General features: G+C 46.7%; 1 protein-coding gene across 8 annotated transcripts in view; it reads left to right on the plus strand.

The window, feature by feature from the left end:
• Positions 1 to 14,876, plus strand: part of rreb1a (ras responsive element binding protein 1a) — a 54,876-nt gene extending 40,000 nt beyond the window's left edge. For 5 of the 8 annotated variants that reach the window (XM_086150688.1, XM_086150690.1, XM_086150689.1 and 2 more), the window contains 11 exons: positions 2,476 to 2,665; positions 2,774 to 3,019; positions 3,096 to 3,576; positions 3,652 to 5,395; positions 5,481 to 5,659; positions 6,490 to 6,684; positions 6,769 to 6,930; positions 7,260 to 7,394; positions 7,525 to 7,643; positions 8,731 to 9,445; positions 10,394 to 14,876. In XM_086150688.1, the coding sequence (XP_086006814.1) occupies positions 2,476 to 2,665; positions 2,774 to 3,019; positions 3,096 to 3,576; positions 3,652 to 5,395; positions 5,481 to 5,659; positions 6,490 to 6,684; positions 6,769 to 6,930; positions 7,260 to 7,394; positions 7,525 to 7,643; positions 8,731 to 9,445; positions 10,394 to 11,022 (4,795 nt within the window). In that variant the 3' untranslated portion in view covers positions 11,023 to 14,876. The remainder of the gene's footprint in view (positions 1 to 2,475; positions 2,666 to 2,773; positions 3,020 to 3,095; positions 3,577 to 3,651; positions 5,396 to 5,480; positions 5,660 to 6,489; positions 6,685 to 6,768; positions 6,931 to 7,259; positions 7,395 to 7,524; positions 7,644 to 8,730; positions 9,446 to 10,393) is intronic. The other 3 variants (XM_086150686.1, XM_086150691.1, XM_086150685.1) reach the window with 2 other exon arrangements.
• The last annotated feature ends 5,882 nt before the right edge of the window (positions 14,877 to 20,758 follow it).

Genomic DNA, 20,758 nt, shown 5'->3' on the forward strand with positions numbered 1-20,758 from the left:
AAAGATAGCGGGAGAAAAAAAAAAGGCGGATGAGGATGGAGGGATGGAGGGAAAGAAAGGAGGAGGACGGAAGATGGGGAGGGAACGGAGGAGCGGAGCCGCAGGAAGTAGGAACGGAGGAAAAACAAGGGGGGGGAGACAAAAGGGGTGTCGATGGAAGGATGGGAGAGGGGAAAGAAAGACGAGAAGGAGGAGGAAAAAAGGAGGAAAGAAAGAAAGAAAGAGGGCAGGATGGCAGCAGGCGGCGCTGAGCTCGTTATGGAGGAAGAAAGGAATATTTAGCTGCAAATCCTCACTAATCAGCCTGTAAGAGGATCGACCGAGGTGGAGGGAGGAGGGATGGAAGAAAGGATGGAGGGAGGGATGGAGGAGGGTCATTTAACTCCTACAACCTTATTTAAAAGAAAAAAAAAAAAAAGATAAAAATCCGGACATTGCACTTTTTTATCAGACGCTTTAAGTGAAGACGGAGAACCGGGGGGGAAAAGGCCGGAGGAGGGGAGTGATTGGGTCTGAATCCTGTACGGGGCACCGGCTCCCTCCTGATTGGTCAAGAAGAAAAGCTTAATTTTTTTTTTTTTTTTTTCCCCCTTCGAAAACTGACCATTTTTTTCTTCAGTCTCTCAAAGCTACATGCTTAGTTCTGCAGGGAAGATAATACACACTTAAGTGTTATTAACTCCAAAATATTTCATATGTTTCAGTGTAGAGTGCAAAGATGAGAGCCGGGAAGCTTTTTTTGTTTTGTCTTTCAAATATTCATCATCTAGGATCTAATCTTGATTTATTTGATTTGTTTTTTTATTTGTTTTTTTTTTCAACACATACTTAAATCAAACATTAGAAGACCTCCGTGAAACCGTCAGGTTTTCCGACCTTTCTCAGCGGTGTGACTTTACGGTGACTGGGAACAGCTGATCCATTGCGCGCGCACACACACACACACACACACACACACACACACACACACACAAGGGCGGAAATCAGATTCATATTGGATTCATTTCCGACTCCCGAGAGCAACTCAGCGCCTCACAGAGGGGAAAAATATAACTGGAAAACTTGGAGTGTGAAAATTGCATTTGATGCTTTTAAAATGACGTCGCTCTGATACACCCTGCTTCACAAGAGGACAAGAGTGTGTGTGTATGTCTGTGTGTGTGTGTGTGTGTCCTCTCAAAAGCCTTCAGCAAGGTGTCTGTTGGGATTACACACACATACACATACACACAGGGCATGATAAGAGTGTGTGACTGATGCAGACATTGAGCAGCTGTCCTCTCAGCGCTTAACAAGCGCTACCACCAGGGGTTATCGCACACACTTACACTCACGCCGGTGCAACATTTCACATCCGTGCACTTTTTTTTTTTTTTTTGTTAGTATGGCGGCCCCGGAGGACAAGCAAAAGGGGCAAACAAGAGAAAAACACGCAAATCCCCTCCAATTCCACAAGTGAAGTGTTTTCCGCAGAGACAGACGGAAGCGTTTTAAGAGATAAACTCAAATTAGTGCAGTTAAGCTTCATTATCGTGTCATTTTCCTTCCACCTCTTGGAGTTTTAACTTGATGGGGAGGACAACATTTGTTAGAGCGGTCAGAGACTTGACGCCCCCTAGATGCTGGGCGTGGAACTGATGCGCATAAGAAACAACATTCATCCATTAAACTGCGCAGGTCTTCGAGGCAGGGCATCCCAAAATAAACACACATGACACAAGGTGATATGTAGTATAAAAAACTAAATACATTTCTTGCACACATTTTTTGCACCGTTTTCTATGACTGGTGTATTTTTTAGAATTAAACTAAAATAAGATGTGCGTTCTTGATCTCCATAGGAGAAATTCTTTTGTCTCAGCAGCGCAACAATGACAGTATCAATAAAAATCAGTATAGATATAAATAAAAGAGATTAGATTCAAAGCTAGCAGAATAAATCCACAAATAAATAGACAGTGGAGTGAACAACAACAACAAGGAAAAGAATAGACAATAGAATGGGGGGGAAAAAACAGCAAGGGTGGGAATAGACAACCAAAACAACAACAAGGATAAGAACTGAAGCAGTGACAATAACAATTTTAAAAATAAACATGATGCGAGTGAAGTGACACCAACAAGGATAAAAAAAAAATAGACAACAGAATTAGGGCATGACATGTGCAAATGAGTGAGGTAGTAAGGTTGCGGTAGCACAAATACCCCTATGTTGAGCATGATCTACAATAAAATGACATTGAAGGACGCTAAAATAGAAAAATGATAATAATAAATATTAAAACGTAATATCAAAAATCATTCACCGAGACCAGAAGATGCTCCATCCCATGGCGGCCCCCGGTTCTGACCCCAATGCAGCGATGCTCCGGTTCTTTTGCTATTTAGGTTTTATCACACAAATGCGGTGACGTGCATCTGTGTTCCTTCTCTGGCCGCGGTACAAGAGGAAACCGTGTCTTGTGCCCTGTGCAGGTGCGACCTCTGCTGCCTTTCGTTCCGAACCCACCGCGGCCTGCTGCGCCACAACGCGGGGGTCCACAAGATCCTGCCTCAGGACCCCAGCGGCCGGCCCTTCATCCAGAACAACCCTTCCATCCCCACCGGCTTCAACGACCTGGCCTTCATCGACTTCTCCTGCTTGAAGTTTTCCCAAATTGCGCAGGTCTTGAACATTTCCCAATATTTTCATGCTTTTTCCTCTTTTGTTTGTTTGTTTTTTTTTGTTGTTTTTTTTATGACGCCAACTGACACGCGACCCCTGTCCCTCCAGGTCTGGTGCGAGACAAACCTCCGCCGCTGCGTCAGCAAATTCCACCGCTTCGTCTGCGAGAGCTGCGACAAGGCTTTCCCTCTGCGTCCCGCCCTCGAGCTGCACAAGGCCGTCAGCCACGGTCCCGCCGAGCCCGGGGAGAAAGCGGCGGAGGCGGGCGCGGAAGACGTCGCGGAGGCCGAGGAGCCCGAGTGTTCCGAGCAAGCCGGATTCCTGGAGGCACTGGGTCTTCAGCATGTGTCGAAGGTGAGGGAGGCGTTCGATCCCTGCCGAGGCGCGTGCGTGTACGTGTGCTGAGAAGATCTCCAATGCACCTCCCCAGGTGAAGGCGGGCCCCACGGAGGACGAGATCCACCAAGCCCACCTGGACAGCATCAAGGTGATCCACGTGGAGCCGCTGTGCTCCAGCCTGCCCCAGGAGCCGGCGTCGGGCTACCTGTCCCGCGGCCTGGGTCTGACCCTGGGCCTGGCCGGCGGCGGGCTGACGGCCCTCAGCATCCCGGCCCTCAGCATGCTGGAGGCCTCGGGTTCGGCCTCCACCCTGCAGGGCCTCTCCCAGCGGGACGCCCTCAGCCTGCTCTCCCTGCAGCCGTTCCAGGCCGGCTTCCTCTTGCAGCCCGACGGCGGCGCGGCCACCACCGGCGGCGCCCTGTCCAGCGTCAAACCCGGCGAGGCGAGCGCCGGCGGCATCGTGGAGCTGGCCGACATCCAGCAGATCCTCAAGGTGGCGTCGGCGGCGCCCAATCAAATGGGACTGACCCTCCCCAACCTGGCCAAGGGGCCGGGGCTAACAGGAGGCCAAGGTGGGTGGAGCGGAGGGTGTTTGTGTGACTCGCCAGATGTTGATGGATGGCGGTGACGGTGTTTTTCTCCCGTAGGTCAAGTCCAGAGTCAGAAGGCGATGCCACCGTTGAAGCCCAAACCTCCCATCACGCCACGCTCCAGCCTCACCGCCACGACGCCGCCCCCGCTGCAGAGCTCCCAGCAGGCCTCACTGGGCTGCATCAGCCCCAGCCTGCCGCCTCCCACCCCCACCCTCTTCAAAGCGCCATCCTCCTCTTCCTCCTCGTCGTCGTCCTCGTCGTCGTCCTCGTCCTCGTCCTCCCCCGGCACCTCCAGTGGCGGGCAGATGGAGGCGGAGTGCATGGGCGACGCCCAGACGCCCCTGTCCGACTCGCCCCCGGCGTCCACCACCGGCGCGCACGAGGAGGCGGGGCTCTGCGCGAGGAAGGCGGGGTCCAAAGCGGCGGGCGGCGGCTCGGTGAAAGGCTCCTTCCCGTGTCGCTTCTGCAACCAGGTGTTCTCCTTCTCCGGCGTCCTGCAAGCGCACATGCGCTACCACCTGGGCATCCTCCCGCACCAGTGCAACATCTGCGACTACGTGGCGCCGGACAAGGCCACGCTGATCAGACACCTGCGCACGCACAGCGGCGAGCGGCCGTACGTGTGCCGCGTGTGCCACTACCCCTTCACCGTTAAGGCCAACTGCGAGCGCCACCTCAGGAAGAAGCACGCCAAGACCTCCCGCAAGGACATCGAGAAGAACATCAAGTGCGTCTTCTCCAACTCCAACCCCAACATGGCCGCCGCCATCACCGCCACCACCACCACGCAGGACGCGGAGACGGGCGGCGGCGCGGAGACCACGTGCAAGTTCTGCGGCGAGGACCTGAAGACCTACCGGGCCCTGCAGCTCCACCTGCGGACGCACAACGGCTGCCAGAAGAAGCCCTTCGAGTGCCGGTGCTGCGGCGCCACCTTCCTGGCCAAACGCAACTGCATCCACCACCTGCTGAAGCAGCACCCCGAGGTGCAGGAGCGGGAGATCGAGAAGCACATCGCCACGCTCCAGCCCGCCGCCACCGTCGCCTCGGCCCACGCCGCCCAGGCGAACCCACTGGCGCTGAACGGCGTCGGCCAGCCTCCCATCCAGGCCGTGAAGGTGGAGGAGCTGCCGGGCGCGGCGTACATCGTGGAGCTGGACCAGCCCCTGGACTTCTCCACCAAGGGGCGCGTTGGCGCCGGCCAGTCGGGGTCCCCCGGCGTCAAAGCGGAGGGAAGCTCCACCAGCTACGACTGCTCCCTCCTGGACCAGCCCATCGATCTGTCCATCCCTAGCAAGAGGCAGAGGAGGGAAGTGGCGGTGGAGAAGAGGGAGATCAAGACGGAGCAGAGCGGCGGCGGCGGCGGCGGCGGTGTCCTGGAGCAGCAGCAGGAGAAGACAGCGAGCGCCCTGCCTCCCCTCCATCCCCACCCCCAGCTCAGCTGCTACCAGTTCCCCTCCAGCTCCACCCCTCCCCCCGTCGCCCTCAACAACCGGCCCCAGCGCCTCAAACCCCTGCTGCCCAAGCCGGCGGCCGCCTCCTCCTCGTCCTCCTCCGCCCTCAAAGAGCTCCCGCCCCTCGCCTCCATCGCGCAGATCATCCACTCCGTCTCCGCCGCCCCCGATCTGCTCAAGAGGGAGGCGGCGGCGGCGCTGGACGCCAAACCGCAGGCCGCCAAACCGCAGGCCCCGTCCTCCCAGGCCGACCCGGCCGCGGACGCGCCCGGACCCTTGGCCGCCACCGCCAGCGCCGAAACGCACAGCGACGACCCCGGCGAGGCCTCGTCTAGGTCCGTGGGGTAAAAAAACTAAAAAATTGTTAAAAGAAAAGTTCGTGTCTCCCGCGACAGATGTTTGTGACGTAGCGTCGTTTCTCCTCCCCAGCAGGAAGCGGAGCAGGAAAAAGGCCGCACACCCGACACTGAAGGACAAGGCCGTCGGCGGCGTCGACCTGGAGTCCAGCGGCGAGTTTGCCAGCGTGGAGAAGATGCTCGCCACCACTGACGCCAACAAGTTCAGCACCTACCTGCAGACTGAGGCGGCGGAGCTGGGGGCAAAGCGAGGTCGGAAGCGGGAGACGCCTCAGAATAATTTTTTTTGTTATTATATGTGTTACATTATATGTGTATATCTAGTAGTATATATCATAGGCTAGTTCAGGGGTTGGAAAATTACTATTTCACTCAAAATTATTTTTATTGTTTTTTTTATTGTATTTCTTCAATTTTAATATTAGAAGAAAACCGTTGCGTTTCACTGCAGTGCCATTTTTTGAGCTAAAATAAGCCCTGGCGTGCAGTCTGCATGCTGAGGTTCAGCAGCAAAAATAAAATTCTCATGAATATTTTTAATTGGCTATTTAATTTGTAAAGATATATTTTGCACCATTCATTGAAATTGTCTTTTTTTTTGTTTGGAATGATAGAACGGCACATAGCTGCAAAAGGCATTTTTGTTTACAGGGTGGTCATTTAAATTAGACCCTTTATTTCCTTAATACGTTATACAGAGTATTTTACTGGACTGTGACCATAACCATTTAACAGCCTTTTTTTTCAGAGTTCAAAATGTAAATTGATGCACATAGAGATGGAATTTAAATTAATTGATTACACAACTGCAACACTAGTTTTTCTTTTTCTTTTTTTTTTTTTACATCGCATCATAGGGGAAAAATTATTTTTAGAAATTTTAGAAGTTTTTAGCTATCAAAAGGGTTTTTGTGGCTCCCGCTGTTTTCTGTGGGAAACAGGTCCAAAATGTCTCTTGGAGTGTTAAAAGTCACCGACCCCTTTGCCAGTTTCTCAGTTAGTTCTTGAAGAAGGGATTCAACAGATCTTCGAACTCGGCAAATTTCAGCAAACATCCCTTTTTTTTTCCTTCCCGCCAACAGAGTCCGACAAATCGGGAAGCGGGGAGGACAAGGAGGGCGGAGCGAGGGAGGAGGGGAAGGCGGCGAGCCTGGCGCCCCAGTCCAAAGGGAAGAAGAACGCTTACTCCAACTCGGTGCAGAAGATGACCTGCCCCTTCTGCCCCCGGGTGTTCCCCTGGGCCAGCTCGCTGCAGCGACACATGCTGACGCACACCGGTAACACGCGCAGCAGACAAACCCGCCTCCGCGCACACCGCGCACGTCCTTCGTCCAAAATTCACTCCCTGTCCCCATCCTCAGGTCAAAAGCCTTTCCCGTGTCCGCGCTGCGACGCCTTCTTCTCCACCAAATCCAACTGCGAGCGCCACCTGCTGAGGAAGCACGGCGAGACCAACCGAGCGCTGCGGCGCAACGGCGGCCTCACCAAGAAGGACGGCGACGACGGCTCGCACGAGAGCGCGGGTAAGGAGGGGCCTCTGGAAGCTGGTTGCGTTTTGGCGGTGGCGATAACCAGCTTCTTACCAAGTTGAAATGATTTCCAGGGGTGTTTTAAAAAACAATTCACGGTCTGTTAGCCGGCTAGCTGACGTCGGCTAATGGTTTAACCAGAAGGCTAAACTGTAACGCAGGTAACAAAGCAACCCCAGGCATCGAGTGTCTTTTTTTTTTTTTTTTTTTCTGGATATTTGCATTCCATAATTAGGTTTGCTCAAAACAAAGTATCAGGATAATTTTAAAATGACGGCTAAGGTTTTTTTTTTTCTCTGCCGACGACGTTGTTTCCCCCTCAGAGAGTCAGTCGGAGACAGAGCAGGTTATGCCCGACGTGCAGGACATCAGCAACCCCTCCATCTCAGGCTCCAGCCCCTCTGCCGACCAGAGACCCGCTCTCTCGGAGCTTCCCGCCTCCGGCCCGGGTCCCGCCGGTAAGCAGAGCGCAGGTCCGTTAGCGGAATCAGCGCTATCGTGAATGAAATTGAACACCCACGAGTCGATCAACTTTCGCCGCGACTCCGCCGGGCGCCGTCATCGATTTAACCGCCCCTCACGACGCAGGTGCGGATCCATCCGAGGAGGCGGAGACGGAAACGACGCTGAAGTCGGACCGGCAGGGGGCAGCAGAAGCCAGAGCGGCGCCCGGAAAACAGCCTCCGCAGGGCAGCAGCAGCACAAAGGTGACTCCAAGCGCTAGTTGTCATTGTTACCGCCAGGTGACGCCGGTCCACATGAGTTTTACATGCAGTGGAATCTAGACTTACGAGTTCAACAACTTGCCTTGTTTTTGCTTGGTGGATTTTCTGCTTTGTAATAAGCAGGGGACCCCCAAATTTATTTCTGCACTCCCTTTATATTAGAAATTTGAAATGAATTTATTCACCTTCTTCGAAAAGAAAAATTCATTCCTTATTCAACATGTAACTCAGATTTTGGGTGTTTTTTGAAAAACCTGAAAAAATTATCAGGTTCTTTTTTTTTTTCTTTTAAGAATTTTGGAGTTTTATTGAGATCGGTGAGTTCTAGGCCGGGGGTCGGCGACCCGCGGCTCTTTCATCGTTACACCGCGGCTGCGAGTGGCTTGGGAAAATAAATTGTAAATATTTAATTGAAGTGCATGTCATTTGTGTTAATTCCTTTTTTTAACTTTTAGTTCTAAGTTGGAAGATTATTGTGATCTTGAAATATTAAATAAAATTATATTTTTTATTTTTCGCCGCACAAAATAACGTCACACTCGCCGAAGCCGGTATACCCGCCAGCCAGTAAAGTCCCCATTTGCAGATGCTGCGCGCAGAAGTTCAGGAGCAGAAGTCCCATAAACTAGGTAAAATAAATATTTATGAAGATATTTTGCAAATACTTATTTTTTTATTGTTTACGGACACAGCGTTTTTTTTTCTTTTTTTTTCCCGATTTATTTTTAAAATTCAGGTCAAGGCTCCGCTACACGCTCTGAAAGCTCAAAGCTCAAAATGAGTTCATTACATAAATAAAATGTAATTTTTCTCCGCAATACTTTGTGAATTTCCGAAGCAACACACTACACACTTGTTAAAGTGTTAAGGTGATAAAAAGCAATAGTGGTTCCCTTTATTTTAGACGTCGAAAAGTAATTGCGGCTCCCAGAGTTTTCTTTTCCGAGGAAACCGTGTCCAAAGGCTCTTTGGGTGTTACGATTTGCCGACCCCTGTTCTAGGCCTTTCAAGGTTTTTCAACGCCGCAATGAATCTGTGCGTTTAAATGCCGAGCGGGTTGTATTTACAGGTGGAAAACACAGACGACGACGACTGCCACAGCAACAAGAGTCTGGACCTGAACTTTGGCAAAAAGCTAATTGACTTCAAGCTGTGCACGTCCACGGCCGCCTCCTCTCAGGAAGAACAACCCGCCGACGCCGCCTCCTCTTCATCATCATCATCCTCCTCCTCCTCCTCCTCCTCCCCATCTTCTTGCTCTTCCTCTTCATCGGCCGCCCAGGCAGCGGCCGACATCACCGAGGAGCTGAAGGACAAGAGCTCCAAGTCCCCGCCGGAGTACAAGCACGTGTGTCAGGTTTGCAAAAAGAGTTTCCGCTACGCCACCACCCTCGCTCGCCACGAGAGGGCGCACCTCTGCGAGGAGACGCCGGTGACGGAAGAGGACTCGCCACCGGCGAAAGAAGAGGAGGAGGCGGCCCTGGCAGACGCCGGCGCCGCCAAAGCAGAGGAAGATAAAGAGGAGGAGCAGAAGAAGGAGGTGGACACGGACGGCGAGGAGGGAGGAGGGAAGGGCGGCGAGAGCGAAGCCGGGGAGAGCGGAGAGTCGGAGGAGGAGAAGGAGAAGGAGGAGCAGAGCGACGAGGAGACGTCGGAACCAAAGAGCCTGGAGGGGGGAGACGTGGCGGGAGGACGGGTGGACAAGAGGAAGAAGATCTGCAACGTCTGCGGGAAGCGATTCTGGTCCCTGCAGGACCTGACCAGACATATGAGGTCACACACAGGTACAAACACACACACACACACACACACACATTTTCAACTGCTTTCCTTGTGTCCATATTTCATATTTTTTTCTTTACATATGTCATAATACATATTACATATTTCATATTACGTATACATATATCATGACAAATGAGGATATACATATACACATATAAATATTTATTTACATTATGTATACATATTTCATAATTTTGATTTAAATTAATTAATTTAATTTTAATTTATTTATCAGATAAATACAGATTTAATGTTTATTGAAATATCACATTACAATGATCTTGTACAATGTCGACATTTTATGCAATCTTGATTTGACAAAACAATAATTACATCAACAGAATAAACAGAAAGTCAAGAAAAATTAATATATCAGATAGATAGATGACTCCATTACTTTATTTATCCACGGGAGGAAATTCGATTGTCATAGCAGCCATATACATCCCAAAACAAAATACACATTTCAATTTTTCAAGAAAAATGTAGCTTATCTAAATAATAGCCATTTAGTGCAAAAGTTTAGATTTGACAAAACAATAAATAAATCAACAGAATAAAAAAAACAAACAAAAAAAAACAAACAAGAAATTATAAGGAATTAATATATTAGCCATATATTAGCCATATATTAGATAGATAGATTACTTTATTTTTCCCAATGGGGGAATTGTTGTCAAAGCAGCCTGGCAACAACACAATAATGTAAGAAAATGTAAAAATATAATAAGATAAAATTTAAATACGAAAAAAGTGCATTAAAGGAAAACTGGAAGAAAACACAACAGTGCAGTGGACCAGATTGGCGGACGTGTATTAAGGCGCAAGAATCACATAAAATTGTTCAATGTAATTGTCTTTTATTTTCTAGTTTAAATTCAACATGCTCTGTGATAGTTCTAAGTCGTCCAGTATTTCCTGGCATTTAATGTGGCGTCCTCCGTCAGGCGAGCGTCCTTACCAGTGTCAAACCTGCGAGAGGACCTTTACCCTGAAGCACAGCCTGGTTCGTCACCAAAGGATCCACCTGAAACTCCGCGGTTCGGACGGCGCCGCCGCCGCCAACGATGACGCCGCCAGCGAAGACGGGGACTCCTGCACCCCGACGCCCACCTCCACCTGCCCGCCCTCCGAGAACGAGAGTGAGTGCGGCAGCGGCGGCGGCGGCGCCGAGGAGGGCGACGGGGCGGAAGTGGCGGCGTCCGCGGAACCGAGCCCCACGAAAACGGCCAGCCCCGACCCGGAAGCGGCGGCGGAGGCAACGACTACTTCCGTGGAGCACGCCGCTCCACAAGACGCCGAGGGCGAATCCAAGGCGGCCGCAACGAAACACACCAACGCGACCCCCAGCCAACAAGCTACTGACACAAAGACGAGAGACGCGGCGGTGGCGGCGGCGGCGGGCGGCGAACCGTCGAACTCAAGCATTTCCAAAGATCCCTCGTCCTCCGGCGCGCCGTCCCAGGCGGCTTCCCCCACGGAGGGCTTCATCCAGGAGCTGCTGGAGATCCACAGCAAGCCCACGCTGGAGCACATCCTGCCCAACGGAGAGCCTCCTCTGGTGGGGGTGGATTGAGGACAACAAACCAACAGTGTCACCGCAGTGCCATACCACGGAGAGACACTCCGCCACGCCCGACGCGGAAGAAAAGAAAACCGGACTGGATCGACGGAAAGACCTTGTTCTCTTGAAGTGCCTTACTACTAGTCCTACTTCTACCAGATGTTTTTTGCTATATCTTTATCTGCATTATTACGGAGGATGGATCTAATTTTTATAGCTTTTTATGATGACAATGATTTGCATTACCTTTTTTTTTTTGTGAGGGGGAATCTATATTTCAGCAATAAAAAGAATAAAGTCATGATTTATTATTGTTCCAGACTCTATTTTGAGAATCGATGATCAACTCTTGAGCGACGGACCGCAGCTGTGCGGGGACTGTCTAGATCTGTATTTAAAAATCGCGACGTTCAGGATCTGAACCAGCGTTTGACACGACGCCGACTTTTTCCGCCAGACACCTTTTTTTTTTTTTTTCTTTTTGTGGATAACTCTGGATATTGAATCAAATCTGCATGTTACGCTCGTCGGCCGGATAGATGTCACCGCCTCCCACTATGTGGCTAGGATTTCTTTTTTCTTTTTTTCTTATCGTTATTTTTGTGTAACTGGAAAATGATGGCGGGCCGAACATTCGCTGCAGCCGCCGACGACCTCTCAGCTGGTTTGAAAAAACATTCTGTCAAAATGAGATTTCAGCATGGAACTGGAAACGCTGAAAAGGCCGACAGTGTTTATCACTTATTTTTTGGTCTGTTCTTTATTTTCTTGTTTTTTTTTTTTTAAACCCATCACACTATTTGATCCCTTTATCCCACGAAGCGAAGCCACCCTGTGACTTGTGTGTCGATGATTTCTCACTCGTAATCATTCTCAGTTGATTCCATGTTTGTAGAGTTTAAAAAAAAAAATGTGGCAAGTGATGAACATTTTTGAGTTTTGTGTGATTATCAGTGACATTTAGGTGTAGGGAGGGGATTTTTTTTTTTTTTGTATCCGAACAAATCAAACCTTTTCGTTGTGCATGTGCGCGAATGTGTGCGATCGTTGCCTGTCTCTCATCGTCACCCCCTAGTGTCCATCGAGGCTTCACTGCAGCCCATCTGGCGTGCAGGTTATTATCAGCGCGAATGGCCTGACCCGGGTTCACTTTACCTCAACCTCTGCAGCTGTCAAAACACAAAGCACAGCCCTTAAAAAAATATATATATATATCTTTATCTATATCTATATGTATATATATATATATATATATATATATATAGATATATATATATATATATATATCTCAAGCGTCTTCCTAATTGGAGCTAGCGGGGCTAACGTCCGCTAGCCCAGTTTCCACTGTGGGCCAAACCAGAGGCATCTGCGGCTAAAGCATTAGCCCGGGTGTCAAAACACAACTAAACTGGGTCATTGCTAACCTTTTTCGTATGCAAACACGCTAAAATAACCGCCTCTTGATTTTGCTAACACTATACAGCTGTAGTACCTATATGCTAGCTCGCTAATGTGTTGTTAGCCTGTTTGTTGAGCTCCATAAATATTAGCTTGGGTGGTAAAATTAAAAGAAAAAAAAAGAAAAAAATACTTTGGCTCAGATAACTGACTAAACCAGGATGGTTAGCCAAGCTTGCGCATCTCTTGTTAACTTTTTTCTCTAACCACAGGCCTAGCTAGACTCCTTCCAGTATTATGTTGGCCAGAGAACATGTTTTAGGAATTAAACCCTCGTTCCCGTGTCGAATTGGTGGTTTAAAAAAAAAAAGTTACTATTCCTAAACGCCTTAACTCGGTGTCAATGTAGCTTCACTGAGCTAACCGGTGAATTAGCGTCGGAGACAATCACATGCAAATGGGCTAACGAATGGCTTTTCTCATAGACGAAACCTCTAAACGTAGCTTGGCGGCAGGGCGATGGATGCATGAATGAACGAGTGAACGGGCAGATGAATGGATGGATGGATGGATGAATAGTAGCGACACTAAATGTTGTGTTTCCCGGATATGTATTACTCTGCCAGTAAAGGGCTAAACCCCACCGTTCGCGCCCCACCTTGCCGGACATTTCCACAACTTTGTGCCGCCAAAAATCGAAAACAAAAAAAAAGAAGAAAAGGCGACACGTTTGTGATCATGATATCACAGCCAGAGGGACGGGTAGTGTGTATGTGTCTTGTTTTTTTTTCTTTGTCGTGTGAAGCTGAAATAGCTATTATTTTTCTTCTTGTACATTTTTTTATATCAAGCAACCTCAAAAAGCAAAAACAAATCGAACCTCAGCGGCTCATAATGGAACTGTAAAGCGGCAACAGTTGGTCGGTCACACAGTTTGTAGAGAAAGAAGAAAGAAAGTGAACAACCACAACGGGGACCGACTGACTGGATGCCGCTGTGAACTGGCACTAACAACTTGCAAAACTACTACTTCTACTTCTAGTACTACTACAGTGGAATATTGCGACAAAGTCGAGAAAGAGAGAGAGAGAGTTTGCCTGGATATATCTAAAAACCTCTGTACTTTGCGTCTTAGTTTTCCTTCTGGTTAGATCTCAAAATGTGTCAACACCGGTCGTGATCAATAAAATTGAATGAGTGAAACCTTTCGGGTCTGTCGGCAAACCTTCCCAAATTTGCTAAACGCCAATTTCGCTTGTATGCAAAAAGCTGTGGCGAAAACAGGGGAGAAGCATTTTCCCAATGAATTTGTTCATAGGTGACATATTTAGGTGTTAAAAGTTAGTTTTAAGAGTTATGTACGCTTCTGGGCTCAACTGGCATAGCTAATAACTGGCCGACCAGCTAAAAGCCCGTTAGCATCCCCATTAGCATAGCCCACTGGACTCAAAGGCCAAACATAACCTGACTGAATCTTCAATTCACAGTCAAACAACACGAATAACAGTTTACCGCAGATAAAAAGTGCCTCTTTTAACACAAGTCAAGACACAAGCTTCTCTTCCAATCTATTTGGTGACTTTTCTGAAATGACACAGACCATCTGCCCTTGAAGGCAGGGCTAACGCCTTCTAATGTCTGCTAGCTTGGAGTGTAGCAAAGGAAAAAACACCCCACGATGATAATTCCTCAAAAATATACGTGTATGTTTTAATTTGTACATGGATATAATGGATCACACATTTGAAACTGTATTAAGTAATGTAAGTATACATTTCCTGCGATTCATGTGCTGTGCGAAGGCTAATGTTATTTACTTTGTATGAAATTGCCCTGGACATCCAAAAACACCCATATTGTGTCCAAAACGGTCCAAGAAGAAGTGTGATGCATCCGCAGGTAAATTAGCTCCGGTCCTGTTATGAAATTAGCAATGTATTTTCCCCCATCTGGTCTAAACTTAATGTAAAAAAAAACTTTTATTTACAACACCTCTAAGTTGCTGCTAAGGGTGGAAATCACATGGTTTATTAGCTGCAACCATGCTAGCAAAACCGCGAAGCGCCAAAGTTCGCGGCCTACAACCCGCCGGGGTTACTTGTACTTCAAAATCGGCTTATCTCAAAAGAACGAACTCTCGTTCTTCACACCAACTTTCCTCTCTCTCTCCCTCCTTCTCTTATCTGTCGCCTTTTCGTTAGCCCCCCCTCTTTCCGCCTCGGCGATTGTGTGCAACTGTGTGTGTGTGTGTGTGTGTGTGTGTGTGTGTGTGTGTGTGTGTTTGTTTGTTTGCGCTCGGCCATATGAATACTGGAGTTCCATTTCGAATGCACATGGACTGTTTTTAATGTATTTATTTGGAGCCCAGATGTGTGTTTGTGTGTGTGTGTGTTTGTTGTGCGTATATGTGTCGATCTACAATGACTTGAGAAGAAGCCATGTATTAAAGAGAAAAAAAAAAAAAAAAACGTATCACATTTATGCTGCAGGTGACTGTTTTTGAGGACGTGTGTTTTTGGACTATCCGGCTTGCCGTAGTCAGGCGCAGCGAGTCGGACCAGCAATAAGAATCCCTCTGAATCCAAAAAAGCTTTATGTAGATCTCCTGTATATGAGTTGAACAGACCGTGTGGGTCTCGGTTTTATTTTTAGTTTGGCTGAGAATTTTTTTTTTTTTTTTTTTTGTCTTGTGTGTTTTTTTTTTTTTTTTTTTTTGTTTTCCTTAATGACATTTAAATGCGTATAAAAAAAACTGTGAAAATCCATTTTGTTCTGTTAAGGGTGAGTTTTTAGGTTAGGCTGTTTTGTTGTTTTTTTTCGTGCATGTTAATCTAATTTGTTCATTTAAGGATGATTTGTTTTTCCTTTCTCCATCTCTTCTTGTGCTACACTCACACACACATACACTCAAACACACAGACACACACATATGTATATGTATATTTATATGTATATATAGATATGTGTGTGTGTAAATATATATAATCTCGCTCTCAGGGTCTTTCACAAATCCATTATTCAAAAAATACATGTTTTATTTCCTGAGTTGCAATTTCCAAGTCCTATTTTTTTTTTTTTTTTTTTTTTTTTTTTTTATGATTCAGAACTGTCAATCACTACATTTAGCACTTGACTGTGAACTCGTCATCTAACAGAAAATATTTTCCAGCTAGAACATTGTTGGCTATTTTTCAAAACCTGTCACTCCAGTTTTTTGTTTTGTTTTGTTTTCCTTTTTTTCATTGCAGTTTCCTGCTTTGGTTTAAGCCTCACATTGAGTTGTGGTCAGAGGTCAAAGGGAACGTCAGTCAGAAATACAAATATACACAATCCCTCCATCCCCTCGTCTGTCTTCCCGGCTGCTGTTAGTAAGTCATGACAGTGTTTCACTAAAGTCAAGAGATGTAAACCTGTTCTGTATTCAACCCAATAAGAAAAAGCAATAAAGATTATATTAAGGAAAGGTGTGTGAATAAAACGCATCATGTGTTTTGTCTTTTTGTTTTTCCCGCCTCACATGATTATAACATGATGTAATTCCATCACATTTCTCTTGGGCTTCTTTTCAATCTTTTTATTTGCTGTCACTGAATGATATTCAACAAGCTGTTTAAAACAGCAAGTGCCGAAGAAAGAGAAGGGTAAAGAAAATCTAACAAGTGGACTTTGAGGGCAACTTTGCAGACTGAGAAGGGCAGAAAGGACTCTGAAACTGATGGAGGAGGCCAAGCGAGCTCAGTTCGTTATGGACGTGTTTACCAAAATGCCGGGATCTTGCTCCCCCCAAGGCAAGACTTAGAAGATTGGCCAACCCTGAGGAAGTTGTAGAGAAGTTCTTCAGGAACCGAGCCTTTAGTGGACACCTAAAGATCAGCAGACCTGCTGAACTCCTAAGGAGGAGCCAACATGGAATAAAGTCCAGGATATTTTACGGAAAGCCCACTCAGCATCTGCCCCAGGACCAAGTGCTTAACCTTACAAAGCATACAAGAAATGCCCCATGCTCCCGGGCAGGTTATGGAAACTTGTGGAGAATCTGGACAAACGGCATCATTCCATCGTCCCGGAACAGAGCGAAGAGGTGACTCGCACCCAAGGAAACAGACATCTTTGACATCCAAACCATTACTCTCCCAAGAGTCGAAAACAAGGTATTGTCCGTGCTAGCAAGAAGAACGACTGCTTCAGTCCGAAAGGATGGCATTCCAGGATTCATCGGTTGCTTGGAGCATACATGTATCCTCAACTTGCAGATCCAGGAGGCCAAGGAGAGTGAAGGAAATCTAATGGGCTTTTAGCTCGATCTGCCGAACGCATACGGATCAAACTTGCATGGCCTCATCCAAGCAGCTATGGAACACCAGTATATCCCTCACTAGGTCAAGGGAAATGATTACCAGCTGCTTCGGAGGATTCAAGCAACAGATCAAAACTGCCCTATTCAGGCGTGTCCAAAGACCGAATGCGGCCCGTCTTCAAATTGACCCCGGCCCGCAGCCTCTGTCATAAAATCAATATATGGCCACCAGCACTCTTGACCCCAGTATAAAACGGCGTACAAAAATTTAGTTTTATATTTCACCAGAAGATGGCACTAGACCTGTGGCCACGCTCTGCCATGGGAACTTTGACCCTTGTCAAGAGGGTCAAAGGGCATTGTGTGATCCTTTCCTTTTCAAAAATGGCAACTGTAACTAAATAAGCAAAGTTGACAGCGAGGGCCGCCACCTGCAGGACTATTTCACAGAAATACAAAACCACTGTGTCTGCCTCATATGACAGGAGACCGCAGCTGTTTTCAAGGAATTCAACATCAAGAGGCACGCAAACTACAACAATCTAACTGGTAACAAACGTGGCGAAATATTGAAGAAAAAGAATTCCTTCTTTTTTTTTTTCTTTTTTGCTTCCCAGATCTCTCACAAAAACGCATGAAAAGAAGCCCCGGATTTGACATCCAACTAGTGTGTAAACTCGATGGGTTCGATATTGGAAAGCCGGTTTGGACAACCGTTGGATCCAGGACTTGAATCTTTCCACGTGAGAACGTGTTTTAATTTTCATTTTAATTTGACCCTAAACTTTGGGCATACACATTCATATACATATTTGTAAAGAACAGTTATTTTTCGGGAATTTTATAATTTTCAGCAGTTTATTTATGTATTTATTCTTACCAGTTCTTCTCGTTATTTTCGACCAATTTTACAGTAATGAGCAGATCACTTGTTCAAGCTCTTCTCTCCTTGTGATGCTTACGAAAATAGTAGTGGAGCACACGATAAAGAAAAATTTTTGTCGAAATCTTCTCATCTTGCCACGACAAGAAGATTTCGTCAAGAATTCACCATGACCTGGAAGACCGAGAACCTCCACAGACATGATCAAGAACGGCGTCTCTGGAAGAGTCCCATGTTCTTGTCGCGAGTCTGACTATTCAAAGATTCAAAGTGTTTATTGTCATGTGTACACTTTGGAATCGTGTTTCCCTGTACAATGAAATTCTTACTTTGCGGTCCACAGGGAATCTAGATATCTATTGATGATAAATAATGGTAGTGTAAACAAATATTATAAATATAAACATTGTTGGTAGTGCAGATAAAACATTTGAGTGCAGCTTGGAGTGACATTTATTTGTGTTTTTATTTTTGTTGTCTGCTTTTCTATTTATATTCATACTTTTATTTATATTCATATTTATTTCCTTTTTTTTTTTTACATTTTAACTCAGGGGTGTCAAACACAAATACACAGTGAGCCAAATTTCAAAACTGGGACAAAGTTGCGGGCCACCATTGATATTTATTGAAAAAAATCTCACTCCAGATATAACAATGAACAAAAACAAATTTTGCCTTAAAACTAAATATGGAACAAGCATAGCTTAATACTTTACAATATATAACTTAATATTGCACACATGCAAAATCCCGTTTTCTGCCTCAGTAGCAGCGGGCCAGTATTAGCATAAGGTCGCTATGACTACTGTACACAGAGGAGAGGGCGTTTATGGGTCCTGTTGTGATATTCGTGCCAAAATACCAGCAGAAAATTCTGGGATTTGTAGAATTAGCAGTACATGCACTGCAGACTATCCCGGTGGGCCAGCTCTAATAGCCATTTGGTTTGGCTTTGTGGGCCAAATATAATTACAGTGTGGGCCAAATTTGGCCCGCGGGCCAGAGTTTGACAGCTTTGCTAGAAGGCATCAAGGACCAAAAGCATCACCTCATGACTATCTCAGTCTCCTAGATTTTAGCTTCAGATTCAGATTCAGCTGTTGATGATGGAGATGAACTCTTTGCAAGTTTTTTTAAACACCAATTACAATTTCTGTGAGAAATCGTCCGGCAGCTGGATTGCGTATAAGGTTGTGAAGAGAGGGGGGATTCATGCTGCCGACTCAAATCTGCAGCTCCTTAAGCAGTTTTGCAGAGCTGTTGGAATAATGCCTTGATTACTGGTCTGCAACTCCAGCAGGAGAAAAAGAACCCGCCTCCATTCTCTGAAATACTTCTCATGCTGCGCACTGAGGAAGACGTCAAGCGGGCAAATCTCGCCGGATGAGAAAAAACTTCAGCTTTTCCAAAGCCAAAGCCCAGACCAATGTCCATTCAATGGAAGACTTGATTGATTTTGCACATGGTGCAGATTAGACACCCCCCAATAACCCTCAGAAGCTTGAAAAGCAACTTTTCAAAGCCAGAGGGCTTCACTTCTAGGGGCATTGAATACGAGCATACCCCAGAGTGCTGTTATAGCCAGTATTAAACAAAAGGCCAAAACCAAAAACTCGACTTGGGACAAGACTGGTACCACACAAAGTAGCCCCGCCTAGGCTACAGTTTCAGGTGCAGCCAGGATGGTCACCTGACCCTGTATTGCATTGACGAACCAAATCCTGAACCAGTTGAAAGGAGTTGGAAGGAGTTCAACAGGAAATCACAATCCCAGGAAGAAGAAAACAAGCAGCAGTTAAACTGAAACCAGCCCTTGATATGGGACTATCAAGGGATGGAAGCCAACGGAATGTCCAAATGACCAGTGACCAAATTTGGTAATTTGGTCATGACCAAATCTTCCATTCGGTCACACTCAACTGAAATCCAGTCCCCACTCCTCAGAGGCCTTATGGGTCAGAAGTGCACAGCTATTAAAACTGTCTCCTAGACACTGGGTCTCAGGTGACAACAATTTTGCTTCTTTTTATGAAGTACCAACAAGGGCAGTGAAAAAGAATCGTGGCCGGGTCTTTCAGCATGACAATGATCCCAAACGCATCGCCCAGCCAAAGAAGGAGCGGCTGAGTAAGAACCATTTCAAGGTCCTGAGGTGGCCTAGCCCGTCTCCAGATCTCGACCCCACAGAAAATCTTCAGAGTTGAAAATCTGTGTTGCCCGTGTTTCACAGCAGGTATGGTGTTATTTGGATGCTGCTCAGCATTCTTTCTCCTCCAACACGACGAGTTGAGTTTTTTACCAAAATTTCTATTTTGGTTTCATCTGACCATGGGACATTCTCCAATCCTCTTCTGGATCATCCAAATGCTCTCTAGCAAACTTCAGACAGTCCTGGACATGTGCTGTCTGAAGAAGGGGGACACGTCTGGTACTACAGGATTCGAGTCCCTTGCGGTGCAGTGTGTTACTGATGGTGGCCTTTGTTACTTTGGTCCCGGCTCTCTGCAGGTCATTCACGAGGTCCCCCTGCGTGGTTCTGGGATTTTCTCTCACTGTTCTTGTGACCATTTTGAACCCACGGGTGAGATCTTGTGTGGAGCCCCAGATGGAGGGAGATTATAAGTGGTCTTGTATGTCCTCCATCCAATAATTTCTCCCATAGCTGATTTCTTCACACCAAGCTGCTTACCTATTGCAGGTTCAGTCTTCCCAGCCTGGTGCAGGTCTACAATTTTGTTACTGGTGTTCTTTGACAGCTCTTTGGTCTTGGCCATAGTGGAGTTTAAGTGTGACTGAGGTTGTGGATGGGTGTCTTTTATTCTTATAACCAGTTCAAACAGGTGCCATTAATACAGAAAACGTATGGAGGACTGAGGCGCCTCTTACAAAAGAAGTTGCAGGTTTGTGAGAGACAGAAATCTTGCAGGTGACCAAATATTTATTTTCCACCATAATTTACAAATAAATTCTTTAAAAATCAGACATTGTGATTTTCTGGATTTTTTTTTCGCCTTCTGTCCCATAGTTGAAGTGTACCTATAAGGAAAATGACAGGCCTCTCTCATCTTTTCAAGTGTGAGAACTTGCACAATTTTTGGCTGACTAAATACTTTTTTACCTCATTGTTTATTGTACCTTTTGAAGCTTACCGTTCCCTTGAACCTAGA

The sequence above is a fragment of the Fistularia commersonii genome, chromosome 8 (assembly GCF_037954325.1).
Source record: "Fistularia commersonii isolate RoL2024-O1a breed Wild chromosome 8, RoL_Fcom_v1.0, whole genome shotgun sequence".
Lineage (NCBI taxonomy): Eukaryota > Metazoa > Chordata > Actinopteri > Syngnathiformes > Fistulariidae > Fistularia > Fistularia commersonii.